Genomic DNA, 17,123 nt, shown 5'->3' on the forward strand with positions numbered 1-17,123 from the left:
TGAAGTTTCCACTGTATTCAGATCCATCTCATTGGTGAAACCAGTTTCAGATGACTTTTTTGCAGATTGGTCAATTGTGACGGTGGAAGAAGTTGGTAAATGTTTTTTGAGCTGGTAGCCTATTCACTGCAGCCTCAACATTCATCATCTTTTCTGCTCATTGTGGTTGTAAAGTGGTTTGTCTATGCCGTGGCTTCTCTCAGCCTCTCATTTTTTTGTCTCATTCTGTGCGTGTGTGTGTGCAGAGGCGTTTCTAGACACTTTGGAAGCCACAGGCAAGAGACACGTTGGGGGCCCCCCACCCATGATAATAATCATCTGATAATCCCAAACCATAGATTCATTTTGTATATATTTGCAAAACATTCTGTTTGCACAGCGATTGGCAACATCAGGTTGTCATACTGTAATATGGGCCGATGTCATCCGTCTCTGGGGCCCCTACCAGCTTTGGGCCCTGACACTTGCCTGGGTCGCCCCTGTTGCAACACCTCTCTGTGTGTGCTAAAATATGCAGTTTCCAGCAGCAGTTAGTCATCTGAGACCTCCGTTTTTTCCATGTTGTTCGCTGTGAACATTAACTGAAGCTGCTAACCCGCCTCTGCATTAACAAGCAGCTGTACAGTCACTCCTTATGAAGCCCGAGGTGAGCAAATAAACACTTTGATATTCTGCAGTATTACTGTCATTACAGTCAAGCATATAGTTTACTCTGCAAACCAATTTGTTGTAATGCACATTCATTATTTTCCTGGGGAGCACTTTAAGGGAAGACACTTGGACTGTCTTTCATTATTTAAAAAAACCTAATTTTTTTTCAAACTACCAATAAAACCTCCATTCTGTGGACTGGTGACATTTCCAACTTTAACAAGTTAAAGATGGGATTCGGTCGCGATGGAACAGAAAGCATTATGTTAGGCGCACATTTGAATTACAAGCGTCTCACTGCTCTAAAACCATTTAACCATTTACAAACTGTTTTGTGAGCAGGGATCAAATGGATAATGCTGTTCCTCCTGAAGGTTAATGAAAAGCTGCATGACTGTTGCAGTATGATGTGCCAAAAAGTCCAAAACTTTGACAAATGCCAAAAAGCACCATGCAGGGAGACTTGCAGGGAGACTTGCGACTTGGTGACAGACAGAGTGCAGCATGAAACTATTTACTGGGTTTAAGATTCTGAGGGATTATGAGACCAAAATGATCTCATAGAGCTTTAAGGAATCAGGATGTAAATACAATATCTGTCAGGGCAGAACCTGCTGCAGTCATGTCTTTTAACGTAAACTGACTGACACTGATTGTCTCTGTTTATGATGTTTTGATCTAGAAGATGGAGAAACACCTCCATAGCCAGATATTGATCAACTCAGCACCTGCAGCAGCATGACGGTTACCAGGCCCAGCAGGATGGTGATGGGAACCAGAAGGAGAGCAACATAAAGGAGCCACGGCTCAGGGAACACCACCACACCCGGACCTGGGAAACACAAAACCAGTTCCATTAAATCACACATTGATGCACTGTTGGCTTTACTGCATCCTTTCTCCTGTAAATCCAAGTTCACCAAGAGCAATGACACTACAAACCATTTGTGTGGCGAATACCACTACAAATGTCTTGTCGATGCTTTACGAGCAAAGTATGGAAACATTTTTCCCAGACAGCAGAAGCAGCATGAGAGCGTTTGCTGACTCACAGACTCACCAGAGACGACTGTTGGACATGTTGTCGAAACATTGTTTCTACCATCTCCACCTTCTCCAGCCGCTGAGGGGAAAAATGTTTAGGTCAAACCACTCTTAAACACGTAACTTTAATGTTGATACAGTATTGCAACAAAGGGCAACAAGCATTTTGAACTGGCTGCTTAGTGCAGCTTTAAAATCAGGTTTATCCTTAAAACTTCTTCTGCAAAGAAGATTTTATGAGGCAGCCTGTTGTATGTGTGTATCAGCATGAACTAAATGTTGGTTCAATAAGGAATTGTGGGATGGCATTTTCTCAATTTGTTTAGTAAAGGAAGGTCCAGTGTATCACTGAAGGAGATAAAATAGCTTCTTTGTTTATCAGTTAGAGGATTGGACCTCTGATCACGGCTGCATGCATCATTTCACTCATTTTCTGTGTGTGTGTGTGTGTGTGTGTGTGTGAATGTGTCTCAGCAAATAAACATGTTTCTACAGCAGCAGATGTTCAGCTTGAGGATTTGTGTAAAATATTTATTGGTTCATGTGTTGAATAGCTCTTGATGCAGAGGGCCAGAGAGCTCGATTCACTGTAGTTTATGAAAACACATGCAAAGACACGAATGCACAACAAATTCAGAAAACAACTCCATCAACAGCGCATGAAAAAAAACTTTCAACGGAAATGTAAAAAAAAAGAAAGAAGCGATGAACCGTTTGGCACACTTTTGTTTCATGCTTCTTGACTTGAAGGTCATGAAACTGTCTACCTGTTAGTTGAAAGTATGATCAGTTTGTTTGTTCATTTTTACGTCAGTGTCACTTGCTTGCTTCATTGCACCATTAGCGGGAGCGTGCCTATGTTCCCTCAGCCCTATGTTCCCACTGGACTCTCTCTATCTATCTGGCCTGTCTAGCCTCTACCTGGTCTTTTTACTAAACTTAACCAACTCCTTTCTTCATTGCCTAAACCCAACCAATGGTGGGACCAAAGGGCTGTGGGAACATAGGGCCTAATTTTCAGTGACAACAAAAGTTAGAAATGTGGGAACATAGGGCTGAGGGAACATAATGACCCCCCATTTTCTGGCTTAGCATTAGTCCATAGCCAGGTCCATCACTTTTTTGTGTTTGCAAAAACACTTCTGTTGAATGCTATTTTAGTGTGTGTTTGTGTGTTTGCAGGTGAGTTTTTGCAACTCCTGTTGTCATATCACTGAAGTTGTTTTCTGAATTTGCGGCACGTTTGTGTCTTTGGGTGTGTTTTCTTAGGTTGCAGTGAATTGATCCTTCTTGGAAATGTAAGCAGCATGTGTACATATGAATTATTATTATTGTTGTAGTTGTTGTCATTTCTAATCAGCATCTTAAAATCTACTAATTAAAATAATATGTGTGGCCTAAAATGTGTGCAATAGTAGTCAACATGACCTGTTACAGTAATATAGGTAACGCATCACATACTTCACACATTTGAAGACAAGATCTTAGCTGATGTTGGAGATAATTACCAGGCAGAGAGTAGAGGAGGCTGCGGTTTGTTATCAGCTCTTTATCCAAGTGAAGCTGACACTCATATTCTCCTCCGCCCGTCAGAGAAATGTTCTGAGACAGTGTTCTGAAGGGCAGAGCTGCTTCGGCGTCTCCGGAGTTACCCGCCGGCACTTTGCATCCATCGTGAAGTATGGACAAAACAAATCCAGGCTGCCAGGACACGTTTACCTCACACCGGAGCAGAGAGTTGTTGTGTCCCGTGAGGTTAAAGGTCATTGTGTCTGAAATGAGATGCACAGGTGTGTAAACAGCACATAAAAGCACAACACGCTCACAAGCATTTGTGTTAAAGGTCTCAGCGCTATCGCAAATGTGTCAGTGGGTGGAAACTGATTTGTTCTTTTTTTTGTTGTTGTTTGTCAGTGTCAGATTCACAAGAATTTTCATTGTAGTTGTTTTTGGCTATAACTGTGAGGTAAAAAAGAAGAAACGATCTGTTCTGGGTGACGTCCTACATCTGAAAGACCAAACACAAGAAGCAGAAATGCATCTTTCTATTGTTTTCCTTCCTTCCTGTTTCTCGTGCAAGTCAACAATAGCCTGCTGACTTAAAATGTAAACGTAAACGATCCAAAATCTAAATTCTCACTTCATATTTAAAACCGCATATATATAATCTCAATTCCCTTTAATAATAAACATGATTATTAGACTTGGACCATGGTCAACCAGCTCTTAGTTAGAAAGAAGTTAACACATAAAAGTCCACAGAGACCTGAGATAGCTAGGGAGACATAGAGGCCAAAAAGGTTTTGAGGCTAACTGACTTTACTGTCTCTCTCTCCCTCCTTATAATAAGGAAACAAAACAAATTTTTTTTTTTTTTTAAAAAGGTTGTATTTACCATAAACAACCAGTAAAGTTCCATTCCCCTTCTCCCTAAAACTGTTGTTCTTCTTTGTCCTGAGGGAGAGTTTGCACTCGTACTTCCCACTGTCGGCCCACTGGACATTTCTGAGAAGTATCGACTTGTTTGTAGAGTTTGGGTTTTTGGCCAGAATATCTACACGTCCCTCATATGTTGGAGAGGGGTTGGGAGTCAGTCTTGGATTTTTTTGGTCTTCTGTGAAGTGGGTCCAGTACAGAACCGGCACAGACTGCAACGTCTCATCAGGGGAAACCTGGAGCTGACACTGCATGGTGGCGTTTTTGCCCAGAGGTGTGGCAAGGACAGGTGGCTGATGAACTGAGACCAGGGAGACAGTACCTGAAAAAGACATGTGAAAATAACACAGGAGTACACCTGGTGAGTGTTTGTTTTACCATGGGGTCATGGAAAATAACTGAAACTGCAGAATGCTTTATACGTAAATTACGTTTATGATGGGTCCTATCAAAACAGGCAGGCTCCACCAGTCGGCCTCGGGGTTTCATTTGAGTTCCATTTAAGTTTGTGGTGGGGACTTTTGACCAACTCAGGCAGAGCCACCCACGTTAAAGAAAGACGTAAAGAAATTTACTTAGAAACATGTTCTTGTCTGTCTGAACATCTCACAGTTGCACTTTGGTAAGGGTACTGTAGCTATGCCATAGGGCAACCTGCTGTAAAGGAAACCAAACATTTTGAGGCCACAGAAATTGTACTTAAAATGTGCTAGTAATGTGATTAACACACACACACACACACACACACACACACACACACACACACACACACACACACACACACACACACACACAGTTGGGTTGTCCACATAGCTTAGTGGTTAAGGTTTGTACCAAATCAGGCCAGAGAAACTTTGATGTCAAACTCCTCTTTCACCCTTGTTTCCTGTCTGTCTCCACACTGTTGCACGCTTCCACACTTTAAATCAGCATTTTGATTTCAGTTTTTATATTTGAGTAATGTAAACCGATTGAATTAAGTTTCTAATGACAGACAAAAGACAAAAGACAGACAAAAGAAGATGCTTAAAACAAAAAAACACAAATGCCACAGAAAAAAAACAAAAAAAACATAACAGAACCACACTCTTTCCCTAACATTTTCATCAGTCATGTCCAGTAAATTTTAATTACTAAGTCTGAACAAGAACTTCTTGAGTCCCCTACGCACTGGTACTCTCAAGAAGAAACACATGATGTACGGTTTGAAATGTGATATACAAATGAACAAAAAACAACAGTAACGTTAGGTAAATCTATAGGTAAGGATGCTTTGCTAAAGTGCACAGCATCTGCATGAGGACATCTCATCTAACCGGTAGACTTTTAAAATACACCACAGATATAAATGTGTCAATTTCACAGAAAATAAAAAAACCTCTAAAGATGTGATCTGAAAGAAACACAACAGCAAATATTGTATACTAAAAAGTGAATCTCACAAATAAATGAGAACTGCCAACAAAAATGTAGGCTGTTTAGAGTTTGCCAAACACTTTAGATTGAATACAGGGAGTCACATAATATATAGGCCTACATTTCAGCAACAGTTCAGCATCCCTTCCCCAAAACACACATACAAATTAAAACTGTTCCAATTTTACCTGAGACCATGAAGTAGAGCAGCATCCACGTCGTCCAGTCCCATTTCATCAAAATGAAAATGTGATGCAACTCAGAGAAAATGATCTTGAACATGTCTCTTGACTAAATATGCATTAAAAAGATAACCGTTCCTCCCTGAGTGGGGACATATGTAGTATACACGCACGTGCCACACTACTTCCTTGTAAACAGGCAGATGCCGCTCCCCTCAGTCTTTCAGATGTAAACAAATCTGAAACATTCAAATGCTTCCTCCCATATTATCATTGTTTTAATGGTGCAACGACAGCATTACTCAACTTCTAAAAAGAGAACTTAAGATTTTATTTTGGATAAAACATGGCAGATATTACATTTTAGAGCCTATCTATCCTGAAAAATCACAGCAAAGTGAAAGTGCAGAGCAGGAAGGAAGTGATTCTTAACTGTTGAAGTTTTTAGTGCAGAGAGAAAAGAAAAAAATTGCAAAACAATCCCCACTCATGTCCCAGTTAATTAGGTATAGGTGCTTCATAACTGCTGAAAACAATGTGAAAGGATAAAACTTCCAAAAGCAGGGTCATTATGAGTCAACAATCCTGGTGTGTCACTAAACCTTGTTTTTCAACTGCAAGATAGATGGATGACTAAATTATCCTGACACCCTCTAACCACCATCTGCTCAGATGCAGATGTACGTAATGGGCAATGGACTTGACACACACAGTGGTACACACACACAGCCCTGAATGGAAATTGTTGTGACTGTGTGACAGCCTCTGCTCGTCTCTCATGGGCTTTGCAGAGGTGTGAAGCCCCGTCTGCCCCCCCACCCCGTCCGCCACCCCCAGGATGGATTTCCTGCACGCCACACATACAATTCTCATGAAACCCACGCTTGACTTGACTAGGCATGTACTTTGTTATAGCTTTTAAAATTTTTATATAAAAAGAAAAGAAAAGAACAAACAAACAACAACAACAACATCAACAACAAAACATTATAGCACTCCTTCCATATTTATAACATTCATTAACAGCTAACAATGATGATGTAAACAGGATGTGGTTAATTTCTATAGCCTAATAGATTGAAGTCTATGTTTAATGTGGTTTCCTCCTCAGATGACTTAGAAGCTTCACTAGAAACTGCTTCCCCTGTCTTCAACAGGAGATCTGTGGATGTGCTACAGGGTTTGCAGGGCAATTTTTGGTTGATTAGACAATGTTTTATATTATGTTTCAAATAAAAACGTCAATTTGAATAGCTTGTCTGCATGGTTATCATGCAGTTGACAGACATATTTGCCCCGTTTACATGAGAGAGTTAATTCCAAATTAAAATCATTTAATTCTGAATTAAAGTTAATTCCGCTTTAAAAAGATCATGTAAACGTGGTAATTGATACTGGCATTGGTATCTGGTCACTGTAGCCTACGTTGTACACGACGTTCAGAAAAAAACATGAATAGGCCTATATGAACCTGTGTATTATTTGAATAGTTTAGTATTGAATACACAATAAGGTGTTTATAGGCCCATACTGGACTGAGTTTAATACATTTTTTCTTTAAGGGCTCCAATTCTCCGTCAGTTTCGGTGTCCTTGGCCTAAAAAAAACGTTGAAGACCCCTGTTTTAGCCGTATTTTAACCATGGATGTATTATAGACCATGGATACATCAACTTTCATGGTCTATAACATGGATGTTTCATACATCCATGTTATAGACCCATGATTTTATCTAGGTAGTGTTACAAAATAACAGTCCCCTGCAGCGAACTACATTACCCATACAACCTTTCGGCAACGTATTACGTGAAAACGTCAGTCGGTTGGTAATTTCCAACATGGAGGATATCGTAGCCGTAGAAAAGAGCCCGGTATGAACCAATGAGATTGTTTTCTGTTTTGCAGTTTAAACTGACAGTTTTTTGTGCAAGGCGTTTGTAAATGTGATGTTATCGAGCGTTGGTTTCCACGTGAGTTTGTCCTGGTCCTTTTTCGTCCGCTGGCTCGTTAATTACGGTGAAACTCAAACCTGCCAATTCATTCTCTGTTCTCGGTGCATTTGCTATGTCATGCGAGTTAGCTGCTAGCATTAGCACGGTGGTTCTACAGCACGGGTAATGGGACTAAACGGGTTTTATGAAACGTGTGCTTCAAAGGTTGGTGTCAGTAGTTTGGATCACGTTTTAATGTCCCACCAGAAGCGCCGTAAACAGCTTTAATCAGGACCGGGATTAGTTTTCTGTATCGTTAACGTTACAATTAGCAAGCTAGCTAAACCAAAGCTAGCTAGCTAAACTAGCGCCTGGTAACGTAATGGTCGAGTAAATAGTTGTTATTTGTCAGTGTGTCTCTGTAAACCTTTATTCTTAGCTGCCCTCTGCTGCTGGGTGGTGTATACACACAACGTCCTCGCAGATGTTTGTCGGCAACCCATCCTGGTTGCTCATATTGCTTGTTTTTGTGTTGTCACCGTCACAGGAGGAGATGCCAGCCATCCTGACTTCAAGACCTCAGACTGGTCTGTCCTTCCTGGCACCAGAGCCAGAGGATCTTGAGGACCTTTACAGCAGATACAAGGTTTGACACTTGCTTAGATATTTTAGGGATTTTTTTTCAGTGTGACAAAACCAAAGGGCTTCAAATATGTTTTACATCTTCTTCATGGGGAACAGAGGGAAGTGGTCTGCTCAAATACACTGCTCAAAATCGTCTTAGAAATGACAGTAGTCAGATTTTGAGCATCTCATCTCATGCTGATTTCCCAGTGATTAAGTTATGTTTTTAGGTAAAAGATCATGTTGATGCAGCCTTATTATAACGACAAAACTATGGGAATAGTAGCACATTTAATGTGATGATAATGAATTTCACACAGACCACAAAGGTACTACCATCTTAAGTTCCAGGCAGCAACTTTACCTGTGTACCTTCATATCAGCTAAACCGCCTATCAATAGTATATGAAAATGAAAGCCGTAGTGTTATCCAGTTCAGAGAGTATTTATTTGGAGTTTTTTTTTTTTAACAACACACGACACACCAGTACATTCATTTGTCCTGAGATTGTTGTGTATGACTCCCAAGAAGCAGATTTATTGATACATTTATCTTCAGCAGACTCCTCTCACACTCACTTCTTGCTCTCTTTTTGTTTTGTGTTTGCAGAAGCTTCAGCAGGAGCTGGAGTTCCTGGAGGTGCAGGAGGAGTACATTAAAGATGAGCAGAAGAACCTGAAGAAAGAGTTCCTCCATGCTCAGGAAGAGGTGAAGAGGATACAGAGCATCCCACTCGTTATTGGCCAGTTCCTGGAAGCTGTTGACCAGAATACAGCCATTGTTGGCTCCACTACAGGTACCACTGAAGGGAAAAACTGCCCCCACCCCCAAAAGATCTTCACTGACTGAAATGAATTATTTGTTGCCATATTTGATTTCAAGTAATGTTAATATGGAATATGGATCTATTTTTTGTATGTGGTAGCTGTACTCGCAAAGAGTGAGCACTTAACAAAACGTAGCCACCTTTGGCTTTACAGCATCTAAAGAAATACCCTCTAATACTTACACATAAGCACTGAAATAGAACATGTTTCATGTGCATTTTGATTGTTTTTGCATAACTAACTCATAACTTAACATCAATGTTAAGGGACTATTTTGGTTACTAGGGACCTATTATATATTCTCAACAGCATTATGTTTCCAGGAGGGAAAGGGAATGCAAAATAGTTTGCAAAAAAAGGAAAATCCAAGGCACTCTTCTTCAATAATAAAAAGCCTTTATTTATACAATGGCTATATCGAAAAAAAACATTTGAGTGGGTTACAGCCCACGTGTTTCGGCAGAAGCCTTCTTCAAATAGTTTGCATTTAAAGCACAAAAACATATACTGTGAAGATAAGTAAATAAATAGTTAAAGATGACAGTGTTTTTCACTATATTTCTCACCGCCACCAGCTCATGAGTTGGTCTTGTTCTTTTGTTTTTGTTTTTTCTCTGGGCTTTTTATGCATTTATTTTGAAAGGACAGCTGGAGAAAGACAGGGACGGGGAGAGAAAGTGAGAGGGGGGTTGACACGCAGCAAAGTGACTGCCAGCGTATTTAATCGGAGATTCCATCGAGTGTTTCAGTGATGGTGAGCGGCCGCTGCATCATTAACGCCGCTGCTGGCTCAGAGTCGAGGCAGACGCACAGTAACACACAAGATCGACAGCTAGTCATCAGCACTGACCTCTCAGCACAGGACTTTATGGAACATTTTAATAATAGAGTCGAGGACATCAGATCCAGAGTAACGCATTCTCTTGCTGGGGGATCAGACTCTGTTGTCAATATATGTAGCTCTGTAAAACAAGTTCTCTCTGTTTTCGAACCCACCTCTTTGGCGACACTAACTAAGATTGCTATGGCCGCAAGAAGCACGACCTGCCCTCTTGATTCTCTCCCGGCATGGGTTGTAAAGGAGCTTTGGCCAACGCTAGGTCTATATATTTTAGATATCCTTAATCTCTCGCTAGCCACTGGAGTGTTTCCATCATGTTTTAAGACCGCTGTTGTTAAACCCTTATTGAAGAAACCTAATCTGGATGCAAACTCCTTAGCTAATTATAGACCAGTCTCAAATCTAGCTTTTTTATCCAAAGTCTTTGAGAAAGTGGTTTCACACCAACTTTTACAGTTCCTGTCTTCAAATGATCTATTTGAGCCATTACAGTCTGCTTTTCGTGCTAATCACTCTACAGAAACAGCACTCACAAAAGTGGTAAACGATTTATTATTGGCCCTGGATTCAGAGACAACATCTGTCTTGCTATTGTTAGACCTTAGCGCTGCGTTTGATACTGTGGATCACAATATACTTCTGGACAGGCTCGAAAACTATTTTGGCATCTCAGGCCAGGTACTTAAATGGTTAAGATCTTACCTGTCAGATCGATCTCATTGTGTTCTCTATAACAATACATTTTCTGAGTCTTGCCCTGTTAGGTACGGGGTTCCTCAAGGCTCTGTCCTTGGTCCATTACTGTTCTCATTATACTTGGCACCACTTGGTCTGATTATGCGTTCCTTTGGAATTGTTTTTCACTGTTATGCAGATGATTTGCAAATATATATGCCAGTTGTTGCAGAAAATGGGTCCTGCTCTGATAAACTTACAGCCTGTTTGGCCACTGTGAGGACCTGGCTATCAACAAACTTTCTGCTGCTTAATGCAGCGAAGACCGAAATGATAGCTATCGGACCAGCAAAGTTATGCCACCGGTTTGATCACTTTACTGTATCTCTGGATGAATGTGTTATTCACTGCAAGGACAAGGTAAAAAATCTTGGAGTGCTCTTTGACCAGACCCTCTCTTTTGAGTCACATTTAAAGGAGGTGACTAAAATTGCATTTTTTCACCTCAGAAAAATCGCTAAGATAAGATCTATCCTTTCTTTGAAAGACGCAGAGACTCTTATTCATGCCTTTGTAACTTCAAGGTTAGATTATTGTAATGTACTTTTATCTGGACTGCCCAAAAAGAGCCTTCGTGGTCTGCAGTTAGTCCAAAATGCAGCAGCCCGTTTGCTGACCGGATCATCCCGTTATGAACATGTCAGCCCTGTATTGGCCTCTCTTCATTGGCTCCCTGTTCGGGTTAGAGCCGATTTCAAGGTGCTGTTGTTGACGTATAAAATTTTAAATGGTCTTGCTCCGATCTATATGTCAGATCTTGTTTACACTTATGTACCTGTACGACCTTTGCGCTCCCAGGCGAGTGATTACCTGAGTGTCCCTAAGGTGAATAAAAAGACAGCAGGTGAGCGGGCTTTTTCCTTCCGCGCACCTACTTTGTGGAACAGTCTACCCTTGGACATCAGGCAGTCATGTTCAGTTGAGGTTTTCAAAGCTAAGCTTAAGACCCACTTGTACACTGTCACGTATGAGTAGGTGTTTTTGCCTTCTCTGTCATCCATGTTTGAACTGTTGTTTTATTGTTGTGTCTGTTTTCACGTGTTTTTAAATGTTCTGTAACTGCACAGCACTTTGATGGAAAGTGCTCTATAAATAAAATTATTATTATTATTATTAACAGTCACCAGTTACAGTTACCACACCTACGAGCTAACGTTTCCTTTTTAGTTTATAATCTCCTCACCTGTTGTCAATAAAAACACCTGGAGACGCCGGTGCTGCGACCAAACTACACAGCTGTTAGATGATTGGTTATTTGCCTCTCACTTGTAGCGTCTCTGGATTTTTCCATGTCCCACATCCTTGAGTTTTACAGGTGCATCTCAATAAACCAAAGTCCATTTCCAGTAGGTTAGTTCAAATCACATAGCCCCAACCAAGTATTGAGAGCATAGGCTAAAATTACCACCGTATTGTGTCTTTTTTGTAATATTCCATTTTTGTGAGGTACTGAATTTTACGTCTTCATTAAATGTCAGCCATAGTCATTACAAACAAAAGAAAGTAAATAAATGAAGACATGACATGTTATTCTGTGTTTAATTGATCTATAGAATTACTGGCATTATTACTGGGGACCAGGTACCACTGCCACCTCATTCTCGTCCAGGAAAAGGAAATCCCTGGATGAGGATTAAAAATGAATGAAACAGCAGATGATGCATACAAGCTGTAAAATTGAATAGGTTATTATGTTTTGCCTTTCAGAGGACCGGGAAGAGATGTACTGTGTGCTGTCAAATTTTAATTATTCAGTGTGAGGTACAAATCCGTGATGAGGTCGTTTCCTGTGTTCTCCACATTTACTCACCGTTGTTTCTCCCTTCAGGATCCAACTACTACGTGCGCATCCTGAGCACCATCGACAGAGAGCTGCTGAAACCCAACGCCTCAGTGGCCTTGCACAAGCACAGCAATGCCCTGGTCGATGTGCTCCCTCCTGAAGCTGACAGCAGCATCATGATGCTGACGTCAGGTAAAACACTCAGTGCCTCTCTCTCTCTCCTGGGGGATTTCAGGTTGCAGGCTCTGTAAACACGTTTAAGTGCCGTGAAGCTCAACACAGGAAACCAGCGTGACTGTTATCGCATCTGGAAATCAGTTCATTAATTTCCCCATCTGTGGCCCATTTTATTTTATCCATTAAATGCACGAGAATCCATTTTCTGAGCAGAAACGTGTCTTTAATAATTTTACTTGTATTCAATAGCATTCCATGTGTAATATCTTTCTTCCTGTGGTTCTTCTCCCAGACCAAAAACCAGATGTGATGTATGCTGACATTGGTGGTATGGACATCCAGAAACAGGAAGTCAGAGAGGCAGTGGAGCTGCCACTCACCCACTTTGAGCTCTACAAACAGGTCAGATAATCAAAAAGCAGCATGATCTAATGCAGAGTGAGGGAAAACATCATGGATGTGTGTAATAATCAAAATGTAGACAACTGTGCTAGATCAGGAAGTTGTTATTTGGCCAGGCACAAGTGATTTGTGTAACTGGTGACGGGCAGCTGAAGTTAAAGAGGACTGATCTGTCAGTGACCTTTTGTCTACTTACCATCTCAGATTGGTATTGACCCACCCAGGGGAGTCCTTATGTACGGACCTCCAGGATGTGGTAAGACCATGTTGGCCAAGGCTGTGGCACACCATACTACAGGTAAGTGCTCCCTACCAGAGACGAGTGTGTTTGGCACTGCACATAAATTACATCCATGACTTTCTGTGTATTTAGTATAATTTGGTATAAAACAAGACAATATCACACTTCAGAATAAACCACTAGCCATTTCCTTCTTCTTTCTAACTTGAAACAACCCAAACTACTACTTACCACAAGTGATATATAGAAAATGTGCTGTATTAGAGCCTGACAGGATTACAGGAGGACAGGATTATGAACTGTGAGAAGAAAAATGTGTCTTTGTCTCTCCCTTCATCTCCAGCTGCATTCATCCGTGTGGTGGGCTCTGAGTTTGTTCAGAAGTATTTGGGTGAGGGCCCTCGTATGGTGCGTGACGTCTTCAGGCTGGCAAAGGAAAATGCACCCGCCATCATCTTCATTGATGAGATTGATGCTATCGCCACCAAGCGTTTTGATGCACAAACTGGAGGTACACATCTGTTTGACCTGTCGCAACCAAGCCCAGCTTATCATCATCATCGTTCTTTTGTTTTACCACTACGCTGTCATAAATGCAAAGACATTGTGGAAAAAATTCAATTTCACAGTCTTGCCTTGTGGTTTTCTTCTGCAGCTGACAGGGAGGTGCAGAGAATCTTACTTGAGCTGCTCAATCAAATGGACGGCTTTGACCAGAACGTCAATGTCAAGGTAAGTCAAGTCTACCATTCCCCTGGAACCTCTGAGTTCTTCCCCTGTGACTGCAGCATCTTGGTTTGTGCTGACTTGTCGTGGCGCCAGTTGATAAAGCACCATGTGAACCATCCCAGCCAACAAACCCCAGTCCCACCTACCATCCACTCACTATTCCATTGTCACTGTGCCCCCAAGGTTTTATTGTCATGGTTGAAAACCCTAAATGGACATTTTGCCCATGAGCTATTTTCACATGCAGTATCGCTCAGACTTGTACAAAGCTTTGAGCGTATGAAGAGGATGGCTGTTTGTGCATTACCAAACAGTAAACAGTATAATGGCAGGTGCAGTTCAGTTTGTGCTGTTCTTATTTGCAGTTTTGTAAAGACACATTAAGTTTCTGCTTACAAAACATTGATGGAATGGTGACATGGGGAGGTAAGGTTTGGGATTTAGAAAAAAAAAATTAAAACAGCTGGTGAGTGATCAGTGTTTCAGGATTGGCCAAACCACTGCCCCCTTCACTTCACTAAACCAGACGCAAACATATTATATAGGACCAAATACACCACTTGTCATGATATGTTTACAATTTACTATCATGCTCACACGATCTCTTTTCACATCCGACCCCCTGCACCCCCCCCCTTTAGGTGATCATGGCCACGAACAGAGCAGACACGTTGGACCCCGCTCTGCTACGTCCTGGTCGTCTGGACAGAAAGATTGAGTTCCCTCTGCCCGACCGCAGGCAGAAACGTCTCATTTTCTCCACCATCACCAGTAAAATGAACCTCTCTGAGGAGGTGGACCTGGAGGACTGTATCCTTTTTGTTCAGTAACAGCGTGTTTAAGTGGTGTTTGTGGGTGGGTGCGTGTGTACAGCAGAGAGAATATAACGTTTCCTTTCATTCTGCCCAGGCACTGTCTTGGAGATGATCAGAAACTATCAATTATTTTCTTTACTGCTCTCGTAATGCAGTTTTGCCCATTTATACAAATTCTTCCTCTTCTTTATGACCCTGGTTTCCCTGTCTATGTTTGTGTGCCGTGCCCTACGGATCCTGTTTTGGTGTAAAATTAGTCCTTGCTCTTTGCTGTTGTCCTTCAACCTGTGATGTTTGGCTTGTAGTCGTGTACTTGTTTGCATTGGCATCACATTTAACACAGATGTATGAGTGTCAGATGCTTCTCTTGAAGAGCTGTAAGCAGCTATGTGCTGATACCACTAGACTCCTGACAACAGTGTAGTTGTCCTGTTCATGTTGCCCTCAATCTGACAAACAAAATATAACCTGGGAATCAAAAAGACAAAATGAAAATTGGACATTCAGCAGATAGATGTTAACAAGTGTGGAAGGTTAGTGTGTTCTTGCACTGCATCATTCCTGTGTGTCTACTTTGTGTGTTTGCTTCTATTTGGCATTGCTCTGTTGTTCAGTCCTTAATTGATGCACAGATGTTGCCAGACCAGACAAGATCTCCGGGGCTGACATAAACTCCATCTGCCAGGAGGTGAGTTAAAGCTTTAATTATCTGTTTCATTTTTCTGTTTATTCAGTTAGAGTGGCAAGTCAAAACCAATGGGAACATTTTATATGATTATACATATCCATTTGTTGCTTTTTCTAAAATTGTATTCTTCCTCTGCTGTTTCAGGCTGGCATGTTGGCAGTGCGTGAGAATAGGTATATCGTCCTGGCCAAAGACTTTGAAAAAGCTTACAAGACCGTCATCAAGAAAGACGAGCAGGAGCACGAGTTCTACAAGTAGACACAAAATACATTAAGAAAAAAAAGGTGCTCAGACACACACAAGTTTGTTATTGATTTACGTCTGCGTGTCTGTATCTACAGTCGGTCTTTTGTGGATTTGCAGTCCCTGACCTGCATTGATTTTCAGTCTAAATTTACTGCAGCACAAGGCCTAACGTCACATAAGCTCTGTGTCTCCGGCCTTGAGAAGACGCACTACCACGTGGTGGAGTGTTTGTACTGGCACTCTTCTGGTTCCTTCAAACATCTGGCCCTGACTGTAGCTAGGATAGAACATTTGTATCTATATGTACTCACTTACCAAGACATTACTTATAAAAAAAAAACATTAAAGTTTTCCATAAAAAAAGGAAAAACTTGTTCATTGTTTTTCTGCCTTGAGCTGTTGGTTTTTAATATAAGATGCACTATAATTGAATAACTTGCTGTGAAAAGTATTTCTCATCATCTTAATTGATATTTTTTTCATAAGAGGACAACAGGATATTTTTAACAGTTATTTAGTCATTTATTTTTACACATACATTAAATGCCTAATGTGAATATTGGCAGATTCTTCTGTTTTGAATTGTTGGTCAGACAAAAAAAAACAATTTCAGATAATTTCTTAGTCATTGAAATCATAATGCATAGTTTTGTACAAATTTCTGAAATTTAATGGACCAAATAATTAAGAAAAATATAAGAAATAACAGAGTAGCAGGAAAAGGAAATCATTAGTACCGGTAGCTAGGTCTGTCACAGTTATTACATAATTGCCTCATTGCAATTACTTGAGCTGACCACAATTATTTTGCATAATCGTTGAAATTGTGTCCATTCATCTGTATAAAAACAGCTGGATGAAACTCACAAAAATGTCATATTTCAATCACAATTTCCTTGTCATTTTCCACTGTTTGAGGTTAAACTGGTCCTCTTTTAATGACATCATCATGTGCCGCCTCCTGCTATGGTTTAATGACACGAGTGTAGCGCCATAAACTGTTTATCTCGAGGCGCTTCATATCTAATATTCAACGACCGCATTTCAATAAACATCTATTGACATTAGCATCATGGATTAAGTATCCAAGCCAATAAATGGCTCTTCTTCATAAGGTGTATACCGTATACAGTATATTATTAAACTATATCCAGGCTTATATTATCTAGTGGCATAAAATGATCAAGGAAAGACAATTAAATCGCTAGTAGAAATTATTTGTATGGCAATTAATCATCAACTAAAATTTAATGATTGTGACATGTTACTAAGTAAGGAATTCTCTCTGCTGTTGTTCCTCATTGCCTGATCTTTGTCCACACTTTTATTTCTCTGTTCAGTAATGGTGCCGTCTA

The 17,123-nt window shown here is 40.7% G+C and overlaps 2 protein-coding genes across 3 annotated transcripts; one reads left to right on the forward strand and one right to left on the reverse strand.

The window, feature by feature from the left end:
- Positions 1-1,218: 1,218 nt before the first annotated feature.
- LOC146972267 (uncharacterized) lies at positions 1,219-5,875 on the reverse strand. The gene is made up of 5 exons (XM_085803338.1): positions 5,736-5,875; positions 4,091-4,453; positions 3,204-3,467; positions 1,712-1,774; positions 1,219-1,483 (listed from the first exon to the last, which is right to left on the reverse strand). Exons 1-5 carry the CDS (start codon positions 5,827-5,829, stop codon positions 1,368-1,370), a joined length of 900 nt encoding a protein of 299 aa, XP_085659464.1. The 5' UTR covers positions 5,830-5,875; the 3' UTR covers positions 1,219-1,367.
- A 1,670-nt stretch (positions 5,876-7,545) lies between these two features.
- Positions 7,546-16,138, forward strand: psmc4 (proteasome 26S subunit, ATPase 4). Of its 2 annotated transcripts, none has more exons than XM_085802296.1 (11): positions 7,546-7,698; positions 8,207-8,305; positions 8,894-9,080; positions 12,516-12,662; positions 12,940-13,049; positions 13,254-13,347; positions 13,634-13,801; positions 13,946-14,022; positions 14,661-14,829; positions 15,467-15,522; positions 15,667-16,138. In XM_085802296.1, the coding sequence occupies exons 1-11, from the start codon at positions 7,675-7,677 to the stop codon at positions 15,778-15,780; spliced, it is 1,245 nt and encodes a 414-aa protein (XP_085658422.1). In that variant the 5' UTR covers positions 7,546-7,674; the 3' UTR covers positions 15,781-16,138. The 2 variants fall into 2 exon arrangements, with proteins under 2 accessions (XP_085658422.1, XP_085658421.1); XM_085802295.1 differs by having other exon boundaries at positions 7,546-7,599.
- The last annotated feature ends 985 nt before the right edge of the window (positions 16,139-17,123 follow it).

Source organism: Trachurus japonicus, chromosome 16 (genome assembly GCF_045865225.1).
Source record: "Trachurus japonicus isolate A0001 chromosome 16, Traja_1.0".
In the NCBI taxonomy this organism is placed as follows: Eukaryota; Metazoa; Chordata; class Actinopteri; order Carangiformes; family Carangidae; genus Trachurus; species Trachurus japonicus.

Excerpts from the sequence above, each read along its gene's own strand:
- psmc4 (XM_085802295.1), top strand. The coding sequence starts at position 7,567 with ATGGAGGATATCGTAGCCGTAGAAAAGAGCCCG. Across the intron at positions 13,802-13,945 it reads TTTTGATGCACAAACTGGAG|CTGACAGGGAGGTGCAGAGA; the intron begins GTACACATCTGT and ends TTTCTTCTGCAG. Across the intron at positions 14,023-14,660 it reads ACCAGAACGTCAATGTCAAG|GTGATCATGGCCACGAACAG; the intron begins GTAAGTCAAGTC and ends CCCCCCCTTTAG.
- LOC146972267 (XM_085803338.1), bottom strand. The coding sequence starts at position 5,829 with ATGTTCAAGATCATTTTCTCTGAGTTGCATCACATTTTCATTTTGATG. Across the intron at positions 4,454-5,735 it reads GCTCTACTTCATGGTCTCAG|GTACTGTCTCCCTGGTCTCA; the intron begins GTAAAATTGGAA and ends TGTCTTTTTCAG. Across the intron at positions 1,775-3,203 it reads CCTCCTCTACTCTCTGCCTG|CGGCTGGAGAAGGTGGAGAT; the intron begins GTAATTATCTCC and ends TTTTCCCCTCAG.